Source organism: Marmota marmota, unplaced genomic scaffold (assembly GCF_001458135.2).
Source record: "Marmota marmota marmota unplaced genomic scaffold, marMar, whole genome shotgun sequence".
NCBI lineage: Eukaryota > Metazoa > Chordata > Mammalia > Rodentia > Sciuridae > Marmota > Marmota marmota.
In genome coordinates this window covers 6,225,920-6,252,625 of record NW_026000000.1, presented here as the reverse complement: position 1 = coordinate 6,252,625, position 26,706 = coordinate 6,225,920, and the positions used below count along the sequence as shown (strand labels likewise).

At 33.8% G+C, this 26,706-nt stretch overlaps 1 protein-coding gene across 3 annotated transcripts in view; it reads right to left on the bottom strand.

Annotated features, from left to right (window-relative positions):
• The window catches only part of Prkg1 (protein kinase cGMP-dependent 1), a 1,168,403-nt gene that overhangs the window by 22,407 nt on the left and 1,119,290 nt on the right, over positions 1 to 26,706 (bottom strand). For all 3 annotated transcript variants that reach the window (XM_048807597.1, XM_048807595.1, XM_048807598.1), the window contains exon 10: positions 14,511 to 14,607. In XM_048807597.1, the coding sequence (XP_048663554.1) occupies positions 14,511 to 14,607 (97 nt within the window). The remainder of the gene's footprint in view (positions 1 to 14,510; positions 14,608 to 26,706) is intronic.

The following is a 26,706-nucleotide window of genomic DNA, read 5'->3' as shown; positions in this document are numbered from 1 at the left end:
TATATATATATATATATATATATATATATATAGAAGGTATTGGTCATAAACCAGCCAACATTTTATGATATCATAAATAGTATACTTAGTGAGTGTATATCTACCTGTGTAATACCTAAAATAAATTTATGGCAGGACAATCAGAAGGTCATCAGTACATTAACAATAGTTTTCCCTTAGGGAGATTTTTAGTTGTTTTTTTACTTGCTTTTACTTTTTGAATTATTTAACTTTTAATTAATGTATCATACTTATGTGATAAATAAAAATAAACTCTAGTTATAGAAAAATTAAAGCCTATTTTATATTGTAAAATTTAAGTCTATTTTATATTGCAGTAGCTACTTGTTGTTTTTGTATGACACTCGCAAAGTAATTTCACTTATTTTAGAATTCCATGAAAACAATGACCTTTATAAAGTGCATTCTATGTGATGCTATAACATAAAAATTTAATCAAGTTTTGGGTTAACCACACTATTCATTTCCTTGGAGGACTTGTCATGATTTTTTTCAATATAAACTCTTAGGGTAAGTTATAACAATTTGTATTTTGTGAACTGCAAGTATTATGTTTCACTGTGGAATTATTTTTAACAAAATTGATCTTTAAAATTTTTAAAGTGAAATTTAGTCTGCCTTTTCTTTTTTCCTATTTGCCAGATTAGTTACATTGAGTCCATGTACATGAATTTGAGATAGGGATGATTTTTTATTGGTTTGTAGCCAGTCAGCTAAGGGCTCAGAAATGAATGCTAAATGTGAATAGAGGTCGGCAAAGAGGAGGAAAAAAACACCTAAAAACACCTTTCCTTCTTCCTCTTGCCTAGGAATCTTACACAGTCCTGTGGACTAGGAAAGCACCCCAGATTGTCTTCCCTTGCAGACTATCCTAGCATGCTAAGGACACAGGAGACACACTAGTTGAGTATGAATGCTCCAATATTTAACTACCCTAGGCTGACTATCTTACTCAGGTTACTCGAACTCTCTGTATTCCTGTTTCTGCATTTCTAATACAAGAAGCCTCCTCATAGGTTACCTGTTAAGTTGAAATAGAAGGACCCACATATCAAAATTCCTGGAATAGAGTTAGCATTCAATGACTATTAATTCTCTTATTCTTTCATCTTCTTAGTTTAATGGTCTCTTCAGGTCAAAGCGCTGTCCTCAAAATATGCCCCACCTCTGGCTGAATATCACTTTGTTCCTATCCCAACCCCAGCCCACCTCAGTGCTACTAAATAAATAAGTTTGAGAAGCTACTTTAAGATTGTTGATGCTTATACCACAGTGATTTTACTCTCAGAATTCCTAGGGAGGAAAATTTACAAGAAAAAATGCTAATATTCAAGATTGTCTTTTATTTTATACAAGTAATACTATGTGCTATGTCAAATTAGAATTTTTAAAAGTTTCTTTTTGCAATAAAATGTGACTTCAATGTGAAGCATTATACTGACATTTAAATGAATGTATATTTGGGCAAAGTGACTCGTAACATGCAAATTTCTGACATGAATTTTGACAAATCTTAGCTGTCAGACTCCAGCTGATGCCAAAATGATACTACTTTGAAGAAAAGGTGAAGCAATCAGAATTTGAAAGTTTCAAAGACACACTTGCTGACTATATTTACACACCCCTTACTTCCCTTCTGGACTAGGTACTTCCTCCAAAAGACTTGTCTCCTGTTTGACTTAATTGTTTGCCCCTACTTTCAGGAAGAAGGGTAATGATTGGGACAAGGTTAAAACTGGCTCAGTGCTCCTGATTGTGAGCTGGTCCTTAGAATACATATCCATTCATCTATTTAACCTTTTCATTAAGAGTTCATATTTCATTTTGCACTATAGACAAATTTTCATTATTTTGAATAAAAATGACTTCCTGAACTACACTGTAAATAAAATTATTTCTTAAACGCAAGGCTTAAACTTTTAATATCACATGGCTCCTTATTATGCAAAATTACTAATGTGATCAAATTATTCTTTGATGCACTATAGGAAAGGGTAGCTTGCACTTAGGTAAGCTAATGCTGTAAAGCAAATATGATAAAGTGGGCCTAGTAAACCTCATATTGGAAATCTAGGTCCTAGTCCTGGTTATACAATCTCACTTGGCCTTCAGGTCACCTTCCTGAAAATGAGGTACTAAACTATGTCATTTCCAAGGGCCTGTTACCCTGGAAATTTCAGTGCATCTGTAATTTACCATAGCAAAGATGTGTTTCACAATACCACATCATATTTAACCTCATGAAATTGGCAACCTGTGGCACTAGCTTGGGACAGAGGGAAAGGAGAAATATCCAAAGTAACACAAGTGTAGCTTAAGGAAAGATGACCAGTTCACTCTGAAAATACGGCCTGGAGTCAGTATGTTCCTATTCCATTTCGAGATGAAGATTCTATTTTCTTTATTGTCTCAACCACACATCTAAAGGGGCTTGTTTTTTATTATAGTCTGTGTATCACCAACTTCCAAAGAATATGACATTGGATAAAGCAGCAGTAAATTTCCTAAGACCATTCCAACAGGCTCCAAGGCATAAAGAAATCTACATCAAGTCATCATAATTGTAGTGGAAAATAAGAATGGCAACTATTTTCTCTAAACAAATCAGCACAGGATTTTAATCAGGTAATCTGAATTGGGTAGTAAAGCATGATAAAGTCATTTCTTTATTTTTGACTCTCTAGTCTGAAAGGCAAGGGCCTTCAAAGTAATATAGAAATAATTTGGCAATGGTCTGTAATTCAAGTAACCCACATTTAATACAAATGGAAAGGATTTAAGAAATTTATGACAAACTGTATAGTGGGAAACAAAAGTTCTATAATGGAAGTGGGGAGGGAAGGAAGGAAGAAAGGATGGGGGTGGGGAAAGAGAGGGAGAGAGAGAGAGAGGGAGAGAGAGAGGGAGAGAGAGAGATACTAGCCTAGACTGAGATAGTGTGAATATGCTATTCCATCAGATTAACTGTGCCCAGCTGCTGAGCATACTGCTCTGTACGCCAGTTACAATTAGTTCTCACCCAGAATCACCCAAACAGGCCAAAGTCCATAATCAAACTTTAACAGCCTGGAGACTGTGAACACACATAAGCACTAGATGGTTCCATCTCCATCATGTCTCACTATCCCCCACTGCCAGACAACATGTCAGTTTTCTCAGACACTGGCCTTGGAGTCCATGAAATTGCCATAAGATCCAAGAAGAAAAAAGACACGGAATTATGGTACATGATATAAATGGAAATTTATACTAATAAACTGGATTTATTTTTATTTTTACTTTTGGAGAGTACCAGAGATTGAAATAAGGGGCCTGGAACCACTGAGTCACATCCCCAGCCCTATTTTATATTTTATTTAGAGACAGGGTCTCACTGAATTGCTTAGTTCCTTTCTTTTGCCAAGGCTGTCTTTGAACTCAGGATCCTCCTGCCTTAGACTCCCAAGCCATTGGGATTACAGGTGTGCGCCACTGCACCTGGCTCTAATTTACTAAATTTATAATCAGATATATAGATAATAAAAACAATTAATGTAATATAAAATTTTAGAGTAAGAAAATGGGCACTAGAAAAGGCACGTCTTTAGAAATATAAGGCAGATGAGATGTTGCCTCAGTTAGGGTGAGAATGGAGAGTATTTGAACATGGGCATAAGGAATCTTATTGAAGTAATAGGAATGTTCTTTGAATTGAACACACAAAATGGAAAATGTGATAGTATGTAAACTACACCTCAGAAATCTCCTAAAAAGGGGGAAAATAACCCAGAAAAATGTATAATTTCCTGTTCTTTATTTATTGGTTGTGGTATAGCTATATATTAAATTTAAATTTTAAAGAAGCAAATGTCAGAAATGCATTTCTCTTTATGCTTATCTTTCCTTTCAATAAATGTTCTCCCAATTTGCCCAAACACTAAAGTATTGAACTTTTTTTTAAAGGTCATCCTCTCTTATAACTTCTCTACTAGCTATTTATTAAAGGTTCTAAATTCAAGAAGTCCTAATTAAAAAAAAAAAAAAGATCATGAGTCATTTTAGCTAACATGGACGTTATCATTGCAAAATTCTTTGAAAATTATCTGGTCAAAATAGTAAGTAATTCCTGGAAGCACCTTTTAAAGTTTTGCTAACAATAAATGACAGTTTTATTCACATTCGTGTAACCTCCTAAAGCCTCATTTTCCTCACTTGTAAAATGGGTATAAAATCAAACTTACAGATATTTCAAGATCAAGTCATAGAGTGTATATGAGAATGCCTAAAAATTTAAAGAGTGCTATATAAAAATTATTACTTCCTTGATTTCAAAGATATGTTGGAATGTTGACAAAAATGTGGACTTGTAGATGATACTTTAATATTGCAATTCATAGCTAAATCTATTTTTAAATTAATTGTTCCAACAAACTGAATAAAAAAATAATGACTAGGAAAAACTCGTCTGAATTTAAGGATGTTTTACTTTCACAGAAAAAGAAAAACAATTTTATTACTATAACTGAAATTCTGGTTTAGACTTGGCAAACCAGAATATCCTCATTTTAGGAGGGGCCAACTTACTACATTCATGAAAGAAAGTGACATGCTTTAAATTCTCAGAAAGTTTGTATTCAACAAATTAGTATTAGATTCCTCAATATTTTTTAACAAAAGAAAAATGCTAATTCTATTATTAACTCAAGCATAGATCATAATGATTTCTTTATTTCCATCTAAAGAAGATAAATGGTGCAATCCTAAGAAGTCATAACCAAATAAAATGCCAAAATCCTGATATTGGAATTACTTTTCTCTATGTATGAGTAGTAGAAAATTTAGGCCAACATTAGCTATAATCTTAATAGAGACTCTTAACAGACAAAGTCCTGTTTTGGTTCAATTTTTAAAAACCTCTTTTTTTTTTTAAATCAGTCATCTACAATTTTATTCCTCACTTTTCTTTGTACTACACGATAACATCATTTGATCTTTTTTCCCTTTAGTCAAAGTCTGAAATTAATGAATGAATATTAGCTTCTGGTTTATTCCATAAAATAGATCAGGTATAAGCAAATGGAAATTGTCACAGTTTGTGTGACACATGTCTTAATGTCCCACAGAACACAAAAGATGGATTATGAATTTAGTGGAAAGTTGGAAAGCTGTTGAGCCATGAGGTGTTGTAGTGGTGACTCAGTCTTAGGGTCAAGTATTTATGTGTATAATTTGCCATTCATAGATAGCTATACATATACAAATCACAAAGAGGGAGAAAGGGTGTCAAGTATACATTTTCAGAACAAAGGAGCAATGGACAGTAGCTTAGATTATCTATGCTTTCTTATCTGCCAAGTTGCATAAGTGACAAATAACCAAGAGAGGGTCTTTCTTTGACCACTCTTGTTTTCTTTCCTACATTCACCTCAAATCCTCACCAGAAATGTAGTTAATCCCATTTGCTCTGTAACTTCCTTTCAGATTCACAGTATTGTCTATAACTAATGACAAGAAATATCTACATTAAATTCAAATTGATCAAAAGATAAATAAAGCTATTTTTATAGGGAAGACAGTTTCACATTTTTTTAAAAAAGATATATATCTTTCAGATTAGAGAAAAGTTAGAGGGAAAAAAAACCTCACACCATGAATAAAGGGATTGAACTATTTCATAGCAATCACTTTCACTGATTTCAAAGAACACTTGTGATTTTCCTCAATATAGAATCAACATTGATTCAAAGGTTGCCTACGTTGAGATAATCAAAGATTGACAGCTGAAATGTGCAACTTAAAAATTATTATTTAAACATAACACTTATATTCTAAAATATCTGTCCTAAATAAACCTTACTTCATCTTGTAATGATTATTAAAATTGACTTTTGCATTCACTTTATTTTTCTTCAGCAAATAATCAAATATGTTCTTTTCCTAACCCAGGATTCTGATATCTTTGAATAATCTCATGCATTTAGAGAAATATAATATGGGTCAGTTTTGACAACTTGCTTGTACATTTCCAAATGGAACACCTGAATAGCTCACAAAATTCAGTTTATCAAAAACTTAAAGTATAACTATACCTAAAACTTTACCTAGGTAGAGTTGAGTATCATATATTGACATTATATTGAAATGAAATAGGATCATGTATTGTAAAGTTCAACTCTTTCTGGCATTAATGACCAGATTCACTCCGGAAAGATTTTTGCATTATAATCAGATTTTTTAGATATAAGGCATAAAAAGCTTTATAACTTTTTAACTATAACAAAATAAAATTTTTATCAAATGTCTTATAATCAGATTAATTTTTTCTGAGGGGGGACTGGGGATTGAACTCAGGGACACTTGATACTGAGCCACATCCCCAGCCCTAGTTTGTATTTTATTTAGAGACAGGGTCTCACTTAGTTGTTTAGTGCCTTGCTTTTGCTGAGGCTGGCTTTGAATTTGTGATCCTCCCGTCTCAGCCTCCTGAGCCACTGGGATTACAGACATGCACCACTGTGCCTGGCTCAGACCTTAATTTCTTAATACATGCTGTCCTCAAACAGCACCCTTTCTGATACTTAAAACAAAAATAACTTCTTCCTCCCTGTTGTTTTTGTATTTCAAAAATTTTACAAGATTTTATACAAATTTAAACTTACTTTAATTGTAGGTAAGTCAGTTCAACAAGTATTTATTTTACCTTAAATTAGATTAATCTATGAAAAATAGTCACATTAGATATTTAGACTGCACTGTTCCTACGCATGTAACATCCAAGGTCCTAGTGATAAACACACAGTGGTTCCCATTGCTTTAACTTCTTTGTTTGAACTGCTTTGGGGTAGGGATGATCTCCTCATGCCCATTTTGAACTTGTAAGGCAACTGGCTGGAGTTAGGGGCTAAGAACGAAGCCACCTAGTCCACAAAAATCTCCTGACCTCATAGCTAAATGTTCGAGCTGATATGCTGTGTATGTCAATGCTATGGAGGATATTAACATGAGAGACAGAGTATGAATTAATGATAAATTAATAAATTAGTGTGAATTAGTGATAAATTAATATATGCAATTGACGAGCTAGTCTGAATCATACCAAGTTACCTGTTTCATATATTTTTCCCAGACACAAGATAAATCTCCTATTGAAAAGGTCATGATTATTTTCTACCTATTAAAACACACAAAAGGACTATTTTTCCTTATCATGGAAAGGATTCTGCTTTTAAAGCATTTACATACGTTTTTCAGGGATATAGACTACATCTTGGCCCAAAGCAAACTGTCTTAGAAGAGAAATTATGATGTTTATTTCTGGAAAGAGCACTACCTAAAAATAGCCTGTCTGCTCACCTTAATGAATTCTTTTATTTCAAGGAGGGAAGTTCAGAGCTGAGTTTGTGTGTATGTGCTTTCAATACTTACGTCCAAACACCTTGTTCTATTAAAGTCTAATCTCCTTTAAGAATATAATTCCATTACACTCTACCAATCAGCTGTCTAATAATATTTCTTACTGTTCCCGCACACAAATTCACTCTAGTCTGGTCACTTGCTTTGGTGTCTTGTGACAACACATGACCTTTTATGTTGTAACCTTTGCCTGAAGTGGCCCTTTCCCATCTGTACACGTAAATCCCAACCTATTTTCCATCCCTGGCTTTAGTTCTGCACACCCTCACGGACCTCCTCTATTCCTTCAGCTCCAAATGACCTCTCTCCTGAAATGCTAAGAACCTTTCTGCATAATTTATGATGTAATACAATCCTAAAGGATTTCATTTGTCAGTTTACAAATGTTTTCATCTTAGGAGAAGCCATAAATTTCCTGAGGGCTGGACTCACGTCTGAAACGACCCACAGTGAATATTTGAGGATGTTTTTAGTAAACAAACTTTTTGCTGAATGTGTTATGCCCATAAATTCACTAAGTAAAAACATAAAATTTATGTTATAGCAGACAAAATGGAGCGCAGGACTTAAATGTTAACTTTTGGTTGAAGTGTTGAATTGCCAGTTATCTTCCTAAGTCTTGGAATGATATTTCCAGTGCCTTCTAGATTTCTAGTGATCTTTTTGAATCACATGCAGGTTTTGAGGGGGAACTGTTAACACTATCTTATGGTCGTGTACTAATTTCAAATGCTTTTAATGAAAACTATGCATTTCAAGATAACTAGCATATAACATTGCTATGAAGTCACCAGAAGTGTAAGAAAGTATCCTTTGTCTTTGTTGTCATCCATGTAGTCTTGCATTGTGATTATCAATGTACAAAATAATATATACTCTACAGTAATAAGGTGACTTCATGCATTGTCTTACTTTATTTGCATTTGTCAAAGTACTAGATAGACTACCTGAAATTTCTGATTAGAAACTGAGATTATTTTAGGAGTTGCAATATACTATTACTTCACCTACTGACTTCCAGTTGTGTTTATTGGATTGGACCATCATTCGCTATCTGAATAGCTTATTTTCTTATAAATCAATACTATCAATCATAATAATTCTTTTGAAGAATATAGAAAAATCATAAACTTAATCATTTATCAGGGAGAGCAAAAATTATGCTAAATAAGGCAAATATTCAGTTTTCAAGCAGTGTTGAGTGCTTATTTATTTTGGTTGCAGGAAATATGAGGCCACAGGGCAGCAGGGTTTCCCCAGGAATAATCCTCCACAGTATAAATCACTGTGGGCACACATCAAAATGCTGCCCAGCAGTCAGTCCCACAACTATCCTATTTCACTGCTGTGTGGCTTGGCAGTAGCAAGCTCTTGTGATGTTTTCATCTTACATGGGGTTTCCCTTTTGCAGTTAAGCTGCTTGCTTTTCATAACGATGAAACAAAACTGTCCACTGAGCCATGGGTTTAGCACCTAATTTCTTGCTCACTCATCTTTTAGTCTCTGTCTTTTCCCTGTTGGTTTACATAGTCCTTCAAGCCTGCTTGTCTGTAAGCACAGTGCTGAGGCAGCTGGAAAAAATGCCATGAGAGTGGTGTGGATGCCTTTATGAATGGTATATAGGCCTGGTGCACCTATGTGTTTGAGTGTTGATTGAATCTTGCAACTTGGTACCATATTGTCCCTGTCCTGAAAAATCCTACTTCAGGATTCATAAACTTGATTGGATTCATAGAAGGTATGAGAGACAACCTTTGTGTACCCCCTGGCAAGAGCCAGGTCCCTATTATGCCCAATTGGGTGCTGGGTTTGAGAAGGCTTTGAAGCAATTGCATTTGACCCAGCAGTCTACCTCAAACTGATTTCTTATTGAAAAGTCAAGAGGCAGGGCTTTACAATTTAGAAGAGAAATGGATAAATAAAATCAGACTACATCAGATGCACACAGATTTGGCACAGGGAAGATTGAAAACGGTTTCCCATCTCCCCTCATGGAAGATCTGAAAGTAAAGAGCTTTATTGGTTTGTGAGAATTTAATAGAAACTATCAGTGAAGGTCATTTGAAGACCTCAGGATCTTATTTATATTGGAGAAATGCTTGTACTCTCAGTACTTGGATAGCAATAGGAGAAAAATAGTAAAAGTATTTTAATCACTTTCTTCTTTATGGGCATAGATGGAAATGGTAAATAAAAGTAAATTTAGCCTATTTGAATAATTAATGACAATTATTAGTATAACAAAATAACACATTGACAACACATTGACCTATGATGTAGGAGGCACATATCCTATTATTATCCTCATTTTATAGATGTGGAAACTGAGGCTTGGGTTTATAAATGACTAAGCATACACAATTGGCAAGATCTGAATCAGAATGTCTAATTCCAGAGACTGAGTTTGTTGCTACCATGTTACACACAGTGTCTTATTAGTTTTTCTCCACAGACATTTTACCAATAGAATAGCAAAAGATTTACAGAAGGTGGGTGGTCTCTAAAGTTTTAACACAGATATGCATAGCAGATCAGCATTGCATCTATTCTAGCTTTATGTTTACTTTAGGTTCTTAGATCCTAGAAGAATTTTTTTTTAAAGTTAAGGTGTACCTGTGACAATGGATTCAACACATTTGATTTTGTGTGGTAAGAATCTAAATATTTTTAGAAGCTAGAACAACAAAAATGGGTTTTCCAGTTTAAGAAAAAAAGTAGTTTTGGGCAATAACAATAGTTCTTTCAATGAATGCATGAACTTAGAAATGCTTATAAGCATTATTCTTGACACTTTTTCTATGAAATGTGGATCATGACTCAAGTTCTCCCTGGGTAGCTAGGAGAGCAGAGTTACATATTGGGTGTGAGAGCAATCTGAAAACTGCAAAGCAGGCTTCAAATGAAAAGTCGACTGTTTCAGCAATAAAGTAGTATTAATTAATAAATATTTGTTCTTGCAGTAATTTCATTTTACCAAGTGATTTCAGTTATCTATAGTGATACCTAAACTCTCTTTTTGCCTTGGAAATGTCACCTCCTCCAAAGTCTTGCTCCTCCATGCACTGAGCCTGTGTTGTTCCTACTTTGCTTACAGGTTTACTTTTCAGTGTATGATTGCTCCTCCCAGTAGATTGTGTGTTCTTAGAGTTACTTTCTATTAAACTTTATATCTCCCTAGAGAGCTCACTACATTGATACATAATAACCAACACTGAAAGAATATAAGGCAAGAAGATATAAACAATGTCTCCCATATTTTTGTTCTCATATTTTATCCAAGTATGGTTTGCTGGTATAGGAGCCATTTGGACTGCTGAATAAACATATTAATAATCTAATATTTAGAACAACCACTACATAGTATTGCCAGATTAAAATAAATTATGTGTTTACATGTGCAAATCTGTAGTGAAACAGGTACCTCTCTAATAAGAATATAAGGAAAGCAATGGGAATAATTTTCATTTATGATTTGTAAAACCAATCTTCTTATTTTAAAATTTTACCTTGTAAATTAAGAAAAATTCCTTTATAGTTGTGCTTACAGCTTTAGTGATAAATGATAGATAAAAATAGCTATTTTTTTTCATTTAAAGTGGTTTTGTAAACAGAATTGGTTTTCTGGAGGATGTACTATAAACAGGTCACAGTGAACACATTGAAGGTCCACTCTTAAAGAACATGAACAGAAATATGATCTATGCCTAATAACAGAAAGAAGGCAGTACAAATGGCTTTCCAAAGGCAATGAATTTGAACAGGGAATGTCTAATATTAAAGTAGTATTTATGAAATAGATGAGATAGCTTAAGAGCAGAATTCTTATGCATATAAGACCTTTCTACAAGCTTGTGGGTTTATCATCAAACAAATATTTACATTTCTTATTATGTTCTTATCTTCAAAAATTGAAAATAAATTATTTAAAAATTCTCCTGCCTGAAAGTACTACTGCATCTAAACTTATCTAAACTGACAAATGATAAAAATTAAGAAATGCTAAGAAGTCTGCAAAGGTATATAATTATATAGAATCACACAAACATAATCTGTATGTGAAACATTAATAAAAAGTATTAAAATTCTTCATTAGGAAATGGAGTTCAGAAATCCCAATTTCTAAGCTCTTCATATCTCATTGGACAGTTTATAATCTTTATGCCTGGAAAAAATTTAATTCTTTTAACTTTTCATCTTATTTTGTAATGTAATTTCCTTGATCAATGTCATTACCAAGCTAATGACTAGTAGGTTCAAAATTTATTATATACTTTATATCAATGTATTCATCCTGTGTTACAGAGAGGTAAAATGAGTCAGTATGACAGTTATATTGCTTAAACATAGCATTTCACAATACTGATAAAATTATTTTGCACGTGTCACCTCAGAGGAGTGTAAAGAGAAAACTCTAAATTACAACAGAACTTGGCCTCTGCCTATATTCTCTCTTAACTTTGAATGATGTGTACACCCCTCTAAAGATAAACTATTACCTTAGTGTGATAACAACAATATGGGTAATTATGAAGTACTCAGGTCAAGCTCCCAATTCTGGCATCAATGAATATATGTAAAAGGTATTTATATATGTATATATGTAAAAGGTATATATATATGTATATATGTAAAAGGTATATATATATGTATATATGTAAAAGGTATATATATATATATATATATATATATATATATATANCCCCCGTAGAATTATCATACTTGATGATCCATTAAAGATTTATCATTCATCAATATTTAGTCTTGGAAAACTGGGAAATATTTCCAACCTAAACTAATTCTTTGGATTAGAGTTTTCATTTGTTTATAAACATCTGTGCAAAATATGCAATATGCATGAGAAGAAAACTAGACTGAATTCTTTCCTGGTAAAGAATGGGGAGAGTTTATATAAATATGTGTATGTGTATGAATAAATAAATATGTATATATACAAACATGCACATACATACACAATCATATAGATATATTTATCTTTTTTAAGCTATACTACCTTTTACATAAACTTTCCTTAATTTTGCAGTTAGTTGTGTCTCACACATTTTTCATAGAATTTTCTAAAAGACTCCCACTATTAACTTAGTATGTGATTGTTCATCTTAAAGTGGTCTCAAAGCTATGATAAGCTATTACCAATATTATCAATATTCCAAAAATAATTACTAAATTCCTACATTTAATAATATCTCACTGGTAACTCAGAATTATCAGACCTCCAGACATCCATAAAGTTGTAATATTTTATTTTTGTCAACTAAAACAGCCAATTTATTGCCCATGTTCTATAAAAATAATATTTAAGGAACTTTAACAAACAGTCCACAAATCAATCTCTGGGAAATTCTGTTCTTTATACAGCTTCATTCAGAAAGGGGTTTAGACAAATACATTATGTAAATAAATACACTAGACAGAAAAACCTTAATGGTAAAGACCTTTATCCTCTGTTCCACTTGTATGTTCCAATACTCCAAAGCAAAGCTGTTCATGTATGCTGTTAATAAATCTTTATTAGTGAAATGTGGTGGACATCATTATCCAAAGTACATGTATGAAGACACGAATTGGGTGTCAACATACTTTATATACAGAGATATTAAAAATTGTGGTATATATGTGTAATAAGAACTGTAATGCAACAGAACAAAAAACAAAGTACATGTATAAAGACATGAATTGGCATGAACATACTTTATATACAAAGATATGAAAAATTGTGCTCTAGATGTATAATAAGAATTTTTCAATGCATTCTGCTGTTGTGTATTTAAAAAAATCAATTAATTTAAAAAATGAAGAAAAAATAAAAATAAGTCTTTATTAGCTGTATGAACAGTTAAAACTCACCATAAAACCAAAGTTCTTGAAAAATAAATCTAAGGCTACATTAATTGGCAGGATTCATAAAAGCAAGAGATTTTTCTACATTCTGTTAATTTTTACTCACATAACTGAAAATACTTAGTTCCTCAGAAACACATGGTAGAATTTCAAGTCAGAAGTAGTATTAGTAGTAGTACAATATTTCTAACCAGAGTTAAGGCAAATATCATACAAATCCGAAGGAACTTATGGCTCAAAAACCTTCTTTTCTAATATTTAAATAAATAACATTTCTCTGCTTTTTGTCAAGGTCAGAAATTCCAACTGCAGCACAAATGGAAAAATATCAAAGATAACTCTGGGTCACTCTACTTTTATGGAAGGGGATTTCTTCTGACTCTTGATGGCAACAGTAACTGTTTACTACACTGTACACAGTCTCAGGGAGTTCCTAACATACTGTACTGGTGTCTGATATCAGGGAGTCCTCAGTGTTCAGCAGAAAGGTGGACATGAATCTGCATTCTCAAATACGGTTTTTATCTACACAGTCTTGGAATTCAGCTAACTCAGTCAGCAGCATATTTTTCTTTTTCTAATTTTTCTTGCAAATGTTAGTTTTAAAATTTCTATTTCATACAAATGCAAAATAGAATATAGTTTCATGCTGCTTTATCACATTTGTGCAATGTGTTTTATGTGTGAACTTGTACAAACTGTCCTCATCATCAACACTTACCTGTGTATAAATGAAGTATGTGTGAAATAAGCTATACAAAATATTCAATCCATTATCTCTAATCTAGCAACTACAGATCATAGAATTTCTGCTACACCATTTATCTCATATATTTACATCTCTTTTCCCAGTTTGAGTTCACATTTAAATGATCATAATTATAGTTAGGGTGCACAATTAAGTTAGTGGGTCACTGGTCAGAACTAAGGAAATAAATAAAGGTTATAGAAAATCAGCTGGGTAAAAAAATATTTTATGGCTCCTCATTAAGTAAATGTGTTTACCTTTCATTTAATATGAAGAGGCTTTATGGAAATTGAGTTTTTATTTTATTTTTCATCTGTTGACTATAGCCCACTGTGCTACAAACTCTCACATGCATGGATGAAAGTATTTGGTACTGATTTATAAGCAACAGTGATTAATGATAAGAGAGGAGAGAAAGAAATTTTAGTTAGGAGAAAACATGAAAAGGAAGACAGAGGCTTTCATAAACACTTAAAGAACAATCACCTACCAGTTCTACTCGTCCGAAACCTCCAACTCCAAGGGTATCAATAATGTTGAAATCAGACAGCTTCAGGTTGGCGAAGAAAGCAGCTTCGGCTTCGTATCTGGATTTTTTGATGCGAAAAAATGGAAATTTCTTAGAGGTGCAAACACGGGTGCCACGTACAACTGTACTGGAATGATATGACTGCGGAACAGGGTTTACCTGCTTGAATTCCATCTTGCTTTTAGAGTCTGTGTTTTCTCACACTCATAAATTTTTGGTCCCCATTATGCAGAATAATATAGATTTGCACTTGTTTTTCAAAGTAGAAAAATACAAAGTACCCACTGTATGAGAGTCACGTGACTGATAAATCCAGTTATCAAATCAAAGTTACATCTTGGTATTTTTCTCCGTGTCTTCTTGTGAGCACGGATTGTCTGAGTTGCTCTTTTTTGGCTTTGTTTTGGATTTTTTGGTTTTGCTTCCTTTTGTTTTTGCCGTTCAGAGTTTGGATGGCAGTTTCTCATTAGTTTCCCTTATCCAAAGGCTGGCAGTGCCTTCTATAAATATTTATTAAAAGCGGCAAGATCGTGGAGGTCTCTGGAGCAAAATCACAGCCAGGTTTTATGAAAACAGATCCAAAAAGCTGAGGACTGATGTGCAAATGTCTGAAATGGATGATTTCAGGAGCATATTCACATCCCTAAAGTGTCTTGCCTTCTCTTATGTTTACCCACTGACTCAAAGCCAGCACTCTCAGCCTGCAATCCCAGTGTCTATGTTTGCAAGTTTCTTATATGAGTGGTGAGAAGCATGGACTAGGAGTCCAACAGACTGACTATGCACACATGCAGATCTGACACATGCAAGTGGCCAAAATAGGCTTCTCCTGATGAGACGGGTGAATATGAGCTGCTTAAAATATCCTCTTGTTAAAGGCCCTACTATATTTAGAAAGGGCAGGAAGGCATAAAGATGAAGATGATCTGCCCACTCACTGAAGTCAGGTCAGGGAGTAATTCAGCTGTCTCAAAATATAAGTGTTTGAAGAGCTATGCATAACCCATGACCTCCAGCCCAAGAATATGTGCTCAGTACTTTACTATACATAGACATGATGAATTTACTTGAGGTCACACTACTAACACAGCTTGTGCGTGTCAATTTTTGAATGGAATCAGCCGCAAGCACATTTGGTGTTAAGTTATGTGACATTTTAGCTATTCCATTACAATCAATCTCAAACTTTGACTCTCTGCTAAGGAGACATGTGAAACAGTTTTGTAAGTGAGCTTTCTGAGAGAGCTTTCTGCTTTCTTCAATTTATAACCACAGTTGTAGATTTTTAACAAGTCAACTGTTGACAGACTTCTCAGAGGGTAAGAAAAACATAATGTGTTTCATTATTGGTTTATGTGAAAACAATACCCTTTAATAAACCTCTATAAACAAAGGGAGTCAATCCTAAAGTTATCTGTAGACTTCTCTCACTAACTACACAATCAAGAGATCAACACAGCAATTCAGGAGCTGGTTTATAGAATGGAACATAAGCAGCAAATGTGCATGTCTGACATTCCAATTGGCTGGCTCATGGCTTTTGGAAAATTAAAACTCCATCCCCTCTAAAAGTCCAGTGGCAGAGTTGACTCCAACAGGTGCTTGAAAAGGACATCTGTTGGGATCAGACCCCATGACAGTTTATATGTGGTCAAGTATTTCCTGGTGCTTTAGAGAAGAAGATCCTGAGTGACATCATTGTTTTACTTGATTAATATTTTTTTTAAATATTGAGCTTCTAGAATATTTTAAAACTTTCATGTTCGAGCTATTTTTTAATAATATCAGTATCACAAAACAAACAAAAAGCAGGCCTGAAGGGAAGTCCTTAACAAAATGAATTAGGTACACAACAGCTGGATTCTATCTATGCATCTAGTTGTTGAAATTAAGACATCAATTGCTGGTTAACAAATAACTGTATTCATTAAAATATGATTTAGGAGTTTACTTTAAAAAAGCACAAAGTCTTCATTTAAGACTTTACTAAAAATGTTTTGTCTTTATTTATGCAACAACTGTATGCATTCACAATGAGGTTGTTCTTGAATAATTATGTGCTTGCTGAAATTAGAAATCTCAGGTGCACAGAGGTCAAACCCTTTCAGACTATGTTGATTATCATTTTATATATTTAAAGTATGATGTTATTACTTATAGCCCTTGAGTATACTGCCGAAGTTCTTGTACTTGGGCTTGTGAAAATAGGCCGGAAGGGCAGCTACATGAGTGGAGTGATTCCCAGCCTTTCTCTTGCATCAGAGATACCCGAGTTCTTTAAAAACACTTAATTTGAGCCTGATCACAGTCCAAGTGAATCAGCAATTCCTGGAAGTGGTACCCAAACATCTGTATTTTCAAAGAACTCCTGGGTGATTCTGCTGTGCAGAAAGGATTGAGAACCATTATTCCAAATCTTCCGAAAGCAAGTTCCAAACAACATCCAAGAATTTTGTGGTGGAATAAAGTGGGCCTGGGAGATAAGGAGATGCCAATGTGTTTGTGGGTGATAGATTCTGGCAGGAGAGTTTGAATCTCTCATTCAACTGGTCTTGGCCCCTAGGTTTCTGCTCCTAGAACCAAAGGAATTAATAGTTCTATAATGGCTAATAGCTAAAAATAAAATAAAACATTGCTTTAAAAAAAGCAGATACAAGGTACAAAAACTATAAGGTAGTTATTTTATTTTTGCATTTCTATGCCAAGTTCTCTTAACTTTATACTTAGTATCTGGTTAATTATTAATGGTATTTTAACTGATGGAATGGACATAATAAAGTTTCATCCTAAAGAGTAAATACTTTCTCTTTAGCCATAAAAAAAAAACTTAGCTATGTACTTCCCTACACACTAGAAGTTAATGATTGTGGTTAAATATTTTATATGTCTTAAGAGACTGACAAAATTATAATTTGTTAATGACTTTGTTAGTATTATTTAGGTGAATTTTTAAAATACCACTTGGTGGAGTGATATTATCTTGTTATTGCCAAGGCTCATTTTAAAGGGACCTTAAGATAACTGTGGCCCTCCATTCTGTTGCTGTTCATTTCTTGGGGAAATCAAATGACAAAGGGATGTGACCATGACAGCTTTCTAATCCAACCAAGGAAATATTAATAGCTTAATGTTTTATATTCTCTTATTTTTCCTTCTCATTTAGATTACATTTTAAGGCTAAGAGTCACATCTTCATCACAGAGACTTTGTACACTTTGATTTTTTGAATTAATAACTCTTTTAACATGAAGATGACTATATGATATGACTTCATAAAGAGGCCAACCTGTGAATTATTTAGATCCAACAGGTATTTAAACTTATTTTTTCTTGCTCATAATTGGGAAGGACATTTTAATTTTTCCCTTTCCTTATATAGTTACCTGAAGAGAATTTGATTCCACCAACAATGTTCAATTTTCTTTAGAGAAGAAGAAAGTTTGAGGAAGAGAACTAACTAAATGCTTAAGTAAATGGCTGTCAATGTCTAAAGGAGGTAAGTGTGCAACCTGAGTTCATAATTAACCTACTACTGGGGGGGATCTGAGCCCAAGTAATTAGGCCCTGTTTCATGACATTCTAAAATCCATCTGTTCAACAGTGTTTATGGGAGGACATTGACAAGTGTTATTAGAAATATATTTCAGTAGGAAATATAGTTCCTGATGTCTGGTTGCTTAAAATATATCTAGGAATATAAAGTACATTCTCTAGTAGTAGTCCTTAATTTAATTTGAGACACTGATGTACCCATATATACATATATATAATTGTTGTTATTATTATTGTCATTATTATTTTTAGAATGGGTTAAAAGCTATGGATCGTCTTCCCAAAGAGTGCAAATACTGACATATGTACTATGCTTATAACTACAGGAAGCTTTCAAAACCCTAAAGTAGATTAACAAGCCACAAATAACTATACAACAAGAGATGAAATATGTTGGATGAAGAAGGCAGAGATAATATGTCATTCTCAAATATCCCTGATAAGATTCGTGTGGGGGCTATGGTGACTAGAAAGTAGACAATAACTCATCCTGACAAGATATTCTTTAAATTGTGAAATACTGGTCTTTTAAAAGCTGCTAAAAAGTAACAAAATTGCCTTGAGTTTCACGTCTTTTTAAAATTCTGCTGACATGCCAAAGGAAGTTCCAAAAACAATGAAATTGCAAATCTTCGGGTATAAAGATGAGACTAAGACACACATATATAATCTAGAAACAGAAAAAGAATACCAAAATAATCTCAGTCTCTTCCTTCCCCCTTCCATTACTCTCTCTCTCTATCCACCACCCAGTATTATAATTTCTAATATGTTTTGTCATAAAGCATATTGGTATAGTCACTATTTTATATAGGATATGAAATAACTTGAACATATAAAATGTTTGAAAGTAAATTAATGAATCTAAAGTCTTTCAATAGGTCATTTGTTTAGAAAATAAATAAGGATCATTATTATATTTCCATCTCTTCCATTACTACTAGCCTCCAGAAAAACCAAGGAATGAGAGTCAGGTGTCCTTTACAAAAAGGACAAAAGTTTTGCTGTCATTGACAGTCTTCATAAATCAATTAATTCATCATTTCAAATTAAAAATCATGGATGCTGTACCTCATGTAACTTTATTATTAAGTAGTCAGCCTTTCTCTTCATGTAATAGAAACCAAATATGATGATTCACCCAGGACAAAAATCTATGGAACTTAAAATTTTGTCTTCCTTTGATAGTATAATAACAGAAATAGCAGTTCTTTTTTAGAAAGCAAAAAATATTATGTGGATATTTAAGTAAAGGCCAAGTGTCCAACGTAACATAGCTCTAGTTCCAGAGGAACAATTAAGAGCCAGTAGGAAAAGGGCAAATGCAGGACTTTATGCTTCAGCTCAGCTCATCTGTAATCAAAATTAACTTCAGAAGTTGTCTGTGATTCCCCAGGGAAAACTAAACAAGGTCTTAGCACTTCCTAATCCTCATGCAGAGCACTCATCTTGGCTTTGCTTGGGATCATCTGCTCTTTAGTGTATTTTTGTTACTATTTAGCTTTACCAATTCTTGAGGGAAAAAAATCTATTAAGAAAAAATGTTTCATTAAACACATACGGGACTCTCACCTTGGAGTTTCTTTCTTATAGTAAAACTCTAATAGGTAAGATGAGATTCAGTCAGACAATTTATATCTATTCTGGACTTAAAAAACCAAGCATCAATGAACATAACTTCAGCACAAAGCATGTTATGCAATAATAGTTACTAATGAACTAAGCTTGATGTTTTGAGTAGGTCTGGCAAAATAGGTACAAACGTAGTTAAGTATTGGAACAAAAGCAGTATTGGAAATTGGACAAATAATTCTTATTTGCATATTTAACACGTGTGATTTGGACTTAAACTGCAAGGACTTCTGCTTCATTGTGCTTAGACTATGAATGTACAAAGTATTGTGAGGGTCCTTATTGCTTTGATTTTCAAATGTTTGAAAGTGAATAAATATAATCACAAAAATGGATAATCTCTACATGCAAGTCACCAATAATCTTACTAATTTCATTACAATATAAAATGTCCCCTTGGCAAAGTTTAAAAGCAGTATCTTTTGAATTCATTAGAAAACAGGAGGATTGAACCATTTTGTAGTTTATGGGAGTTTTTTCCTGTTGAATCATGTTTGTTTTTCAAATAATTTATGTTATTAAAAGTTTAAAAAAAAACTTTAAACATATGAAATCATTTCTAAAATTCTAAACAAAAAAGGACAATTTCTAAAATGTTTTGTCATAAAGCATATTGGTATAGTCACTATTTTATATAGGATATGAAATAACTTGAACATATAAAATGTTTGAAAGTAAATTAATGAATCTAAAGTCTTTCAATAGGTCAATTTTTTTCTAGAAAGTGTCAACTCTTCTTCAAAGAATACCAAATAACATTAATTTGCTCCCTCTGTTCCAAAATTGTGGTTTCACGAACACAGACTCTTCTTTATAAGCTTCTACTTATTTTTCAAATACATTGCCTTGAGGAGATATAGTCAACAGGAACACACAGGAAAATTGCATTTCATTTATCCACTGCATAAAAAGGACAATAGTAATGCAAATATTTTCTACTTAGAAAACAGCTTTCTTCCAAAGATTCTAAACTTTTTCTCATTTAATTTATCCTTACTGATACTCTGTGAAAATAACAAATATTTTTAGTTTTATTTTGTAGGTGGGTGGTACAGTTTCTGATAAATAATTAATTTCTATAAACACCAGAGGAATTAGGACTAGAGTACATGGGCAGGTTTCACATCATAGCATAGCACTTATTAAAAAAAATCAATTTTCTTTTTAAAATGATAGTAGAGAATCAGTTTTAGAGATGCTTTTTATTTCAAAGTATTAAAACACAAATCTTTCTTGAAATCTGGACCAACATCATCAGCACTCATCTAGTCTAATGTCCACATTATTTAAAAATAAAGGAACTAATTCTAGAGATGTTAAATGACTTAGGTAGAAAAGCTTCAGGTGTTGAGATGGGTGTTTCGATGTGTGATCTGTAATACTTCTTTTGCTATCTGATTCTACCTCTGCAGGTTTTATAATGTCTTGATAATTGAAAATCAAAGGCAAAATGTAGAAGTTATAAAATATATGTAAGTAGTATGCTCTTTTCTACAGTCAAGATTAATTTCAGCTAAGTACTTAATGGGTTCTTGCCTATGTACACAAGCACATGTGTGCTCCATTTAAATTAAAGAGCCCCAAATGAAAGTACTTTGGTGCTCAGAAGACATTTTAAAAAAAATTCAAATATCAGAGCAGTATTTGTAAAAATATGCTCCCACACACTGGCAGCCTGAAATGTATAGCCTAACGTGTATTTGTAATTTGGTTTTGAAATACTTTCCACACAGTCTGAGATGAATTTTTTTTTCTAAAATAGTTCCTAACTAAGTGTACATTGTCATGGGTGGGTGGGGGAAACTGCCAAGAAATATAGTGAAGAGTTTTCCTCTCTTGATATTGGTTCCTTTAAATAAATCATTGGCCCCAAGCAGAAAGTTGATGAAGTTACTCAGTGATGATTTTTTTATTTTCTTATTTTTTGCTTTAGAGAACATAGATACTTGTATGTATGTATTTCAACATACATGCAATTCTCTACTTATGTCAGAATAGATATTTCCTTCACATAAATGAGCAGTCATGAGAAGTTAGAGCTCTGGGAAGTTTTCTTTCCTCTCAGGGACTAATAATTTCCTGCTCCTTCCACATCTCAACCCTGCATATTTTGTGTTTTAATGTAGACCAGAGTGTTCCAGGGCTAGAGACTAGCATGACCTGGTTTCCCAAGGCCAGGGAGATAAGATTTAAAGAGAAATAAGGTGGAGGGAAGTGCCTCCCTCTCTCTTCACTGATGCAACTTGGGCCTGTGGGATCATCTCATCACTTCACACCACCCCAGGGCAAATGCCCATTACTGCAGAGCTGCTGCAGTCTCCAGGAGGATATCCTCACCACAGCCCACATTCTAAAGAAAGGCTGGATAAAGAGAGCCCAAGTTCCCCCCTTTAATTGTAAAAAATCCCTTTCCTACCCAAAGACTAAGAAAAAGTCTTTCTCTCCTCTTTATAGGTCATGTTTTCATATAGAGGTTAAAGTATTGAAAGCAATAAGGAAACATTTAATCTTAAAGCTTGAAATTACTCTAATCATAAGTTTAATCAATGGCACCAGACAGAAGATTAGAACACAGAACAGATCAGGCAGGATTTGAACACAGGGGGTCATATTTTATTTCTGGATTCAGAAGTTATGTTTCCCATTTTTAAAAAATAAAAGTCCAGCTGGGTGTGATGACTCACACGGGATTGAGGACTGGGGCAGGAGGATCACAAATTCAAAACCAGCCTCAGAAACTTAGCAAGGCACTAAGTAAATTAGTGAGACCCTGTCTTAAAAAATAAAAAGGGCTGGAGATGTGGCTCAGTGGTTAAGCACCTTTGGGTTCAATCCCTGGTACCAAAATAACAATAATAATTAATAATAATAATAATAATAATAATAAATACAGGCTGTACCCTTTCTCTATGGTTACTAACACTTATTTTATGAAAATAAAATTTCTGAAGGATTCTGCATGAACTTCAGGGGCAAGAGGCTTAGGGGTGTGGTCGAGGTTACAGTGGGCCAACGAATAAAAAGAAGTTCAAGGCAATGTGTGGTGAGAAGAAAATAAAAAGATTACAAATCACTCTCTCTAGCCTCTAAGAATGTAACAACAACAACAACAAATGTGTATATATATATATACACATACACACACACACACACACATATATAAAGGGAGTTGGCTTAGGATCAATGTGAACAAGACACTTCCCTTCCTGCAAAATGAAGAGGTGTACACTTTGCAGAAAGCCCTGGGATTGCATTTTCTTTTTTTCCTTCTCCCCAACCTGTCCTCTAATCTCAGACTCCTAACTATCCTATGTCAGGAAAATATCATTAGAAACCTATTCTCAGCTCCCAACATGCAAATGAAGAAAGTGGGAACAATCAATTCAACACTCAAGGCAGCAGGTGAGGAAGATATGCCTTGGAGGTCTGAGATAGAACTGTAATAGACCAGAGGTCCTATCCATCCCAGGATTCATATGAGAATTTTGAGTTCAACTTAAAGACCAACTTGATCTTACATTGGGATTTGTAAGCAGGCATCAATATTTGGAATGAGATTCATAGGTAAGTTTGCATAATTGTTAATTACCAATGCTGATGATCACATGTAAGTTTGAAGAACTATTTGTGTTAATTTGACATGCATTTGACAGACACCCATGACATACAAGAATCGCAGGAAAATGTGTGTAAAGTCCAACCACTGTCTCAAATTAGCTTTGAGAACATATCCATTCTTGAAATTGGGAAAGCCTATATATCTTTAATAAAATTAAAAATACTAAATAAAAGAAAAAAATGAAGGTTGTTTTTGTTGTTGTTATTTTTACTTTTTTCCATAACAAGTAGTTTAATAATAGAGACTGGGGGATTTATCAAATGAAGTAAGTCCATGGAATCATCTTACATTTTAAATTTGTTATCAATGGATTATAAGTGGATGCAAAATATGGATTTGTTCTATGCTGCAGCCAATATAACTGAATGATAAAGCAACCTGTTGGCTTTTTCTAACCCAATGTCCACACTTCATTCAGATTTCCTTTGATTTCAACTGTTGTCATTTTTCTGTTCCAGGATTCTATTCAAGGGACTATATTATAGTTATACTTTCTTAACTTCCCCTTTGCTGTAACTTTTTCTTATACTTTCCCTATTTTTGATGATTTTTACCATTTGTAGGATTGTCAGGAATGCCCCTCAACTGGAGTTCATCTGATGTTTTCCTCAATAGTCTAGAGTTACACATTTTGGGGAAAGAAAAAGACCACAAAAGCAAAGAGATATGTTCCTCGTATCCTATGAGGATACACACTGTGGATATGGCTTATCACTGATGGTGTGGTCCTCAATCCCCTGCTGAATAATTCTATGGACTTACAAGAACCCACAGACTCAAAATGAGTTATGTAAAAATGTGGTTATCTCTGTGATTTTTACTGTGGAAATGTTGCCTTCAAAATCAGGTAACTTTATGAGGGTATCCAAGTTTCTACATCACTTAGCCAATCATTTAAAAGGGTCATGATAAAATACCCTTGTTAGAGTTTGAACAGATGGATACAACATTAGAAACTGGTGCTTTTCCATACATTGTTACACAAAACAAAAGAGTGGAAATCAATGGTTTACTTAATACCTTAAGCCTGATCTTCTACAAGGGCACAAAATTATTACAGTAATAGTTTCTCTAAGTATATCCCTCACTTGTCACAGAAGTTAATAATACATTTACCTTCAAATTTCACTGAATTATTATTTCAAAAGAATACTGTTTAGCTGGGTGCGGTGGCACATACCTGTAATCCCAACAGCTTTGGAGGCTGGGGTAGGATTGCAAGTTCAAAGCCAGCCTCAGCAACTTAGCCAGGCCCAAGCAATTTAGGGAGACCCTTTCTCTAAATAAAATATAAAAATGGACTAGGAATGTGGCTCAATAGTAAAGTGCCCCTGGGTTCCATCCCTGATATTAAATAAATAAATAAATAGATACTGCTCTATTCCTTCAACTGGCTTTCGCTTACTACTTCATAAAACCTCTTGGTGCTATACTTATAAATTTGTTATTGAAAAGCACTAAATAATTTTCTCCACTTTTAAATAATTAGTAAATAACAGGAAATTAGGATGGGGCATTTAGACCTATTATGATGATTCTTTATGCCACTTGGGTAGAGAATATTAGTTTTCCATCTCAAGAACAACTACCAAACTTTCCTGGGCTAGGGAGATTTGTTTGGCTTCGCAAGGCATTTTGACAACAGAACAAGCCACAATATGTGGTGTGAGCACCACATTGCCCTGTTGCCTGTCTCTCCAGGATTGGCCATTGGCAGGTGGGGTGCCATTTGATGTTTTCAGAGGGCATATCATATCTGATTGGGTCTTCAGTCTGAAGACCCTCTGGTAATGATGCAGACATAACAGAGACATACAGGACATAAAACTTTTCTTCTGCTCCATCACAACAGGAAATTACTGAACTGGAAGTAGAAGGCTTAGAAACTTGTGCTGAATGTTGGCACTTGTGAGCAAGGGTCCATGAAGTACTAAAGAATAGAGGGAGGGGAACCAGTGTGTGGGGCTGCAGGGACGGGTGGTTTCTCATTCTGAGTGGAAGGTGAAGCTGTCGGTGTTTTCACTTCTTTTTTTTTTTTTTTTAACTTTCTTCCTTAATTTTGTTCCAGCCTATGCATGGAGCTAGAAAAGGTGCAACTCTGTTTCCCAGTAAGAGAAAAAATTTGAAGTCATTCATAACTGTGTTAATTTCTAAACTGTTACTTGCTAATCAGAAAGCAAATTAAAAAATGAACAGCCGTAAGAATCGCTGTAATTTTAGGTCTTTGGTTGCCAACCTTATGGTATAAGCAAGACTTATCATGTATGTCTAGAAACCATAGATAGCAAGCAAAGTTATAAGAATAAAGACAACAGGTTTGAGTATTTTTCAGAGATAAGTGCTTTCTTAGGCGACATAATTCATGAGATTCATTGTCAAGCATAATAGTGGATCAAGAATCTGCTAAACAAAAGATTCTTCAACCATTATTGTAAGTTTCAAGGATTATGGAAAATAAGCTTAATGAGATACCTTTTAGAAGATCTTTGAAACATATCTATAAAGCATGAATATACATTTCATAATAACACCCTAGTGTTACTAATGCTACCCTATAATACATTCAAGGGATGGCTGCTCCATGAAGAAGCATATTGCTCAGATTATTGAAGTTTATCCCTTCAAATTATTATATATATTTCTCTCACTTCATTGAAAACAAAAGAGAAACAATAATTCTAGTATAGACTTCTTCCAACTAATTAAAGAATCATTTATTGAACATGGTAGAATGAATGTTCAGAGGATGAACATCTGGTCATCATTTTGGATAATCAATCACTGTGTTGCTACCTCTATTTAAGGTGACCCCATAAAAATTTTCATGATATGCATTGTTAGTTGACCAGACTTTAAGTACTCTTGACTAAGTCAGGGGACCTGTCTTACATCCCATCACTGACTACAATATGCTCATTATCTATAATCTATTGAGCCAAACAGACAAATTTGTTAGACTTGTGGACATATTTAGGATAGATGTGTGTACCTAAAAGGCAGACATGTACAATGATCAAAGTGAAACCTCTGAAGCCAGTCAGTCTAGCTCCACTGGTCACTGGCTACAAGACATGAGCAAGCCACTTAATCTATTTGTGCCTCAGTTTTCTTCAACTGTTTAATGGGCATGATAAACCAATGTCCTTGCATTGTGGTAAATGTTAAATGACGTAATGCATGCAAAAAAATTATAAGCAGTCACTAATGATAATAATTTAAAAAAGATGATCATTACCTTTTATGGAGTTTTAACCATGTACAAGGTACTGTGTGGTTAGTTGTTCCTTGTATCTAGTAATTGCTTGACTTTTCTGTCCATGAATTTGTGGTGATCTGTTCTCTCCCCCCCCCCCC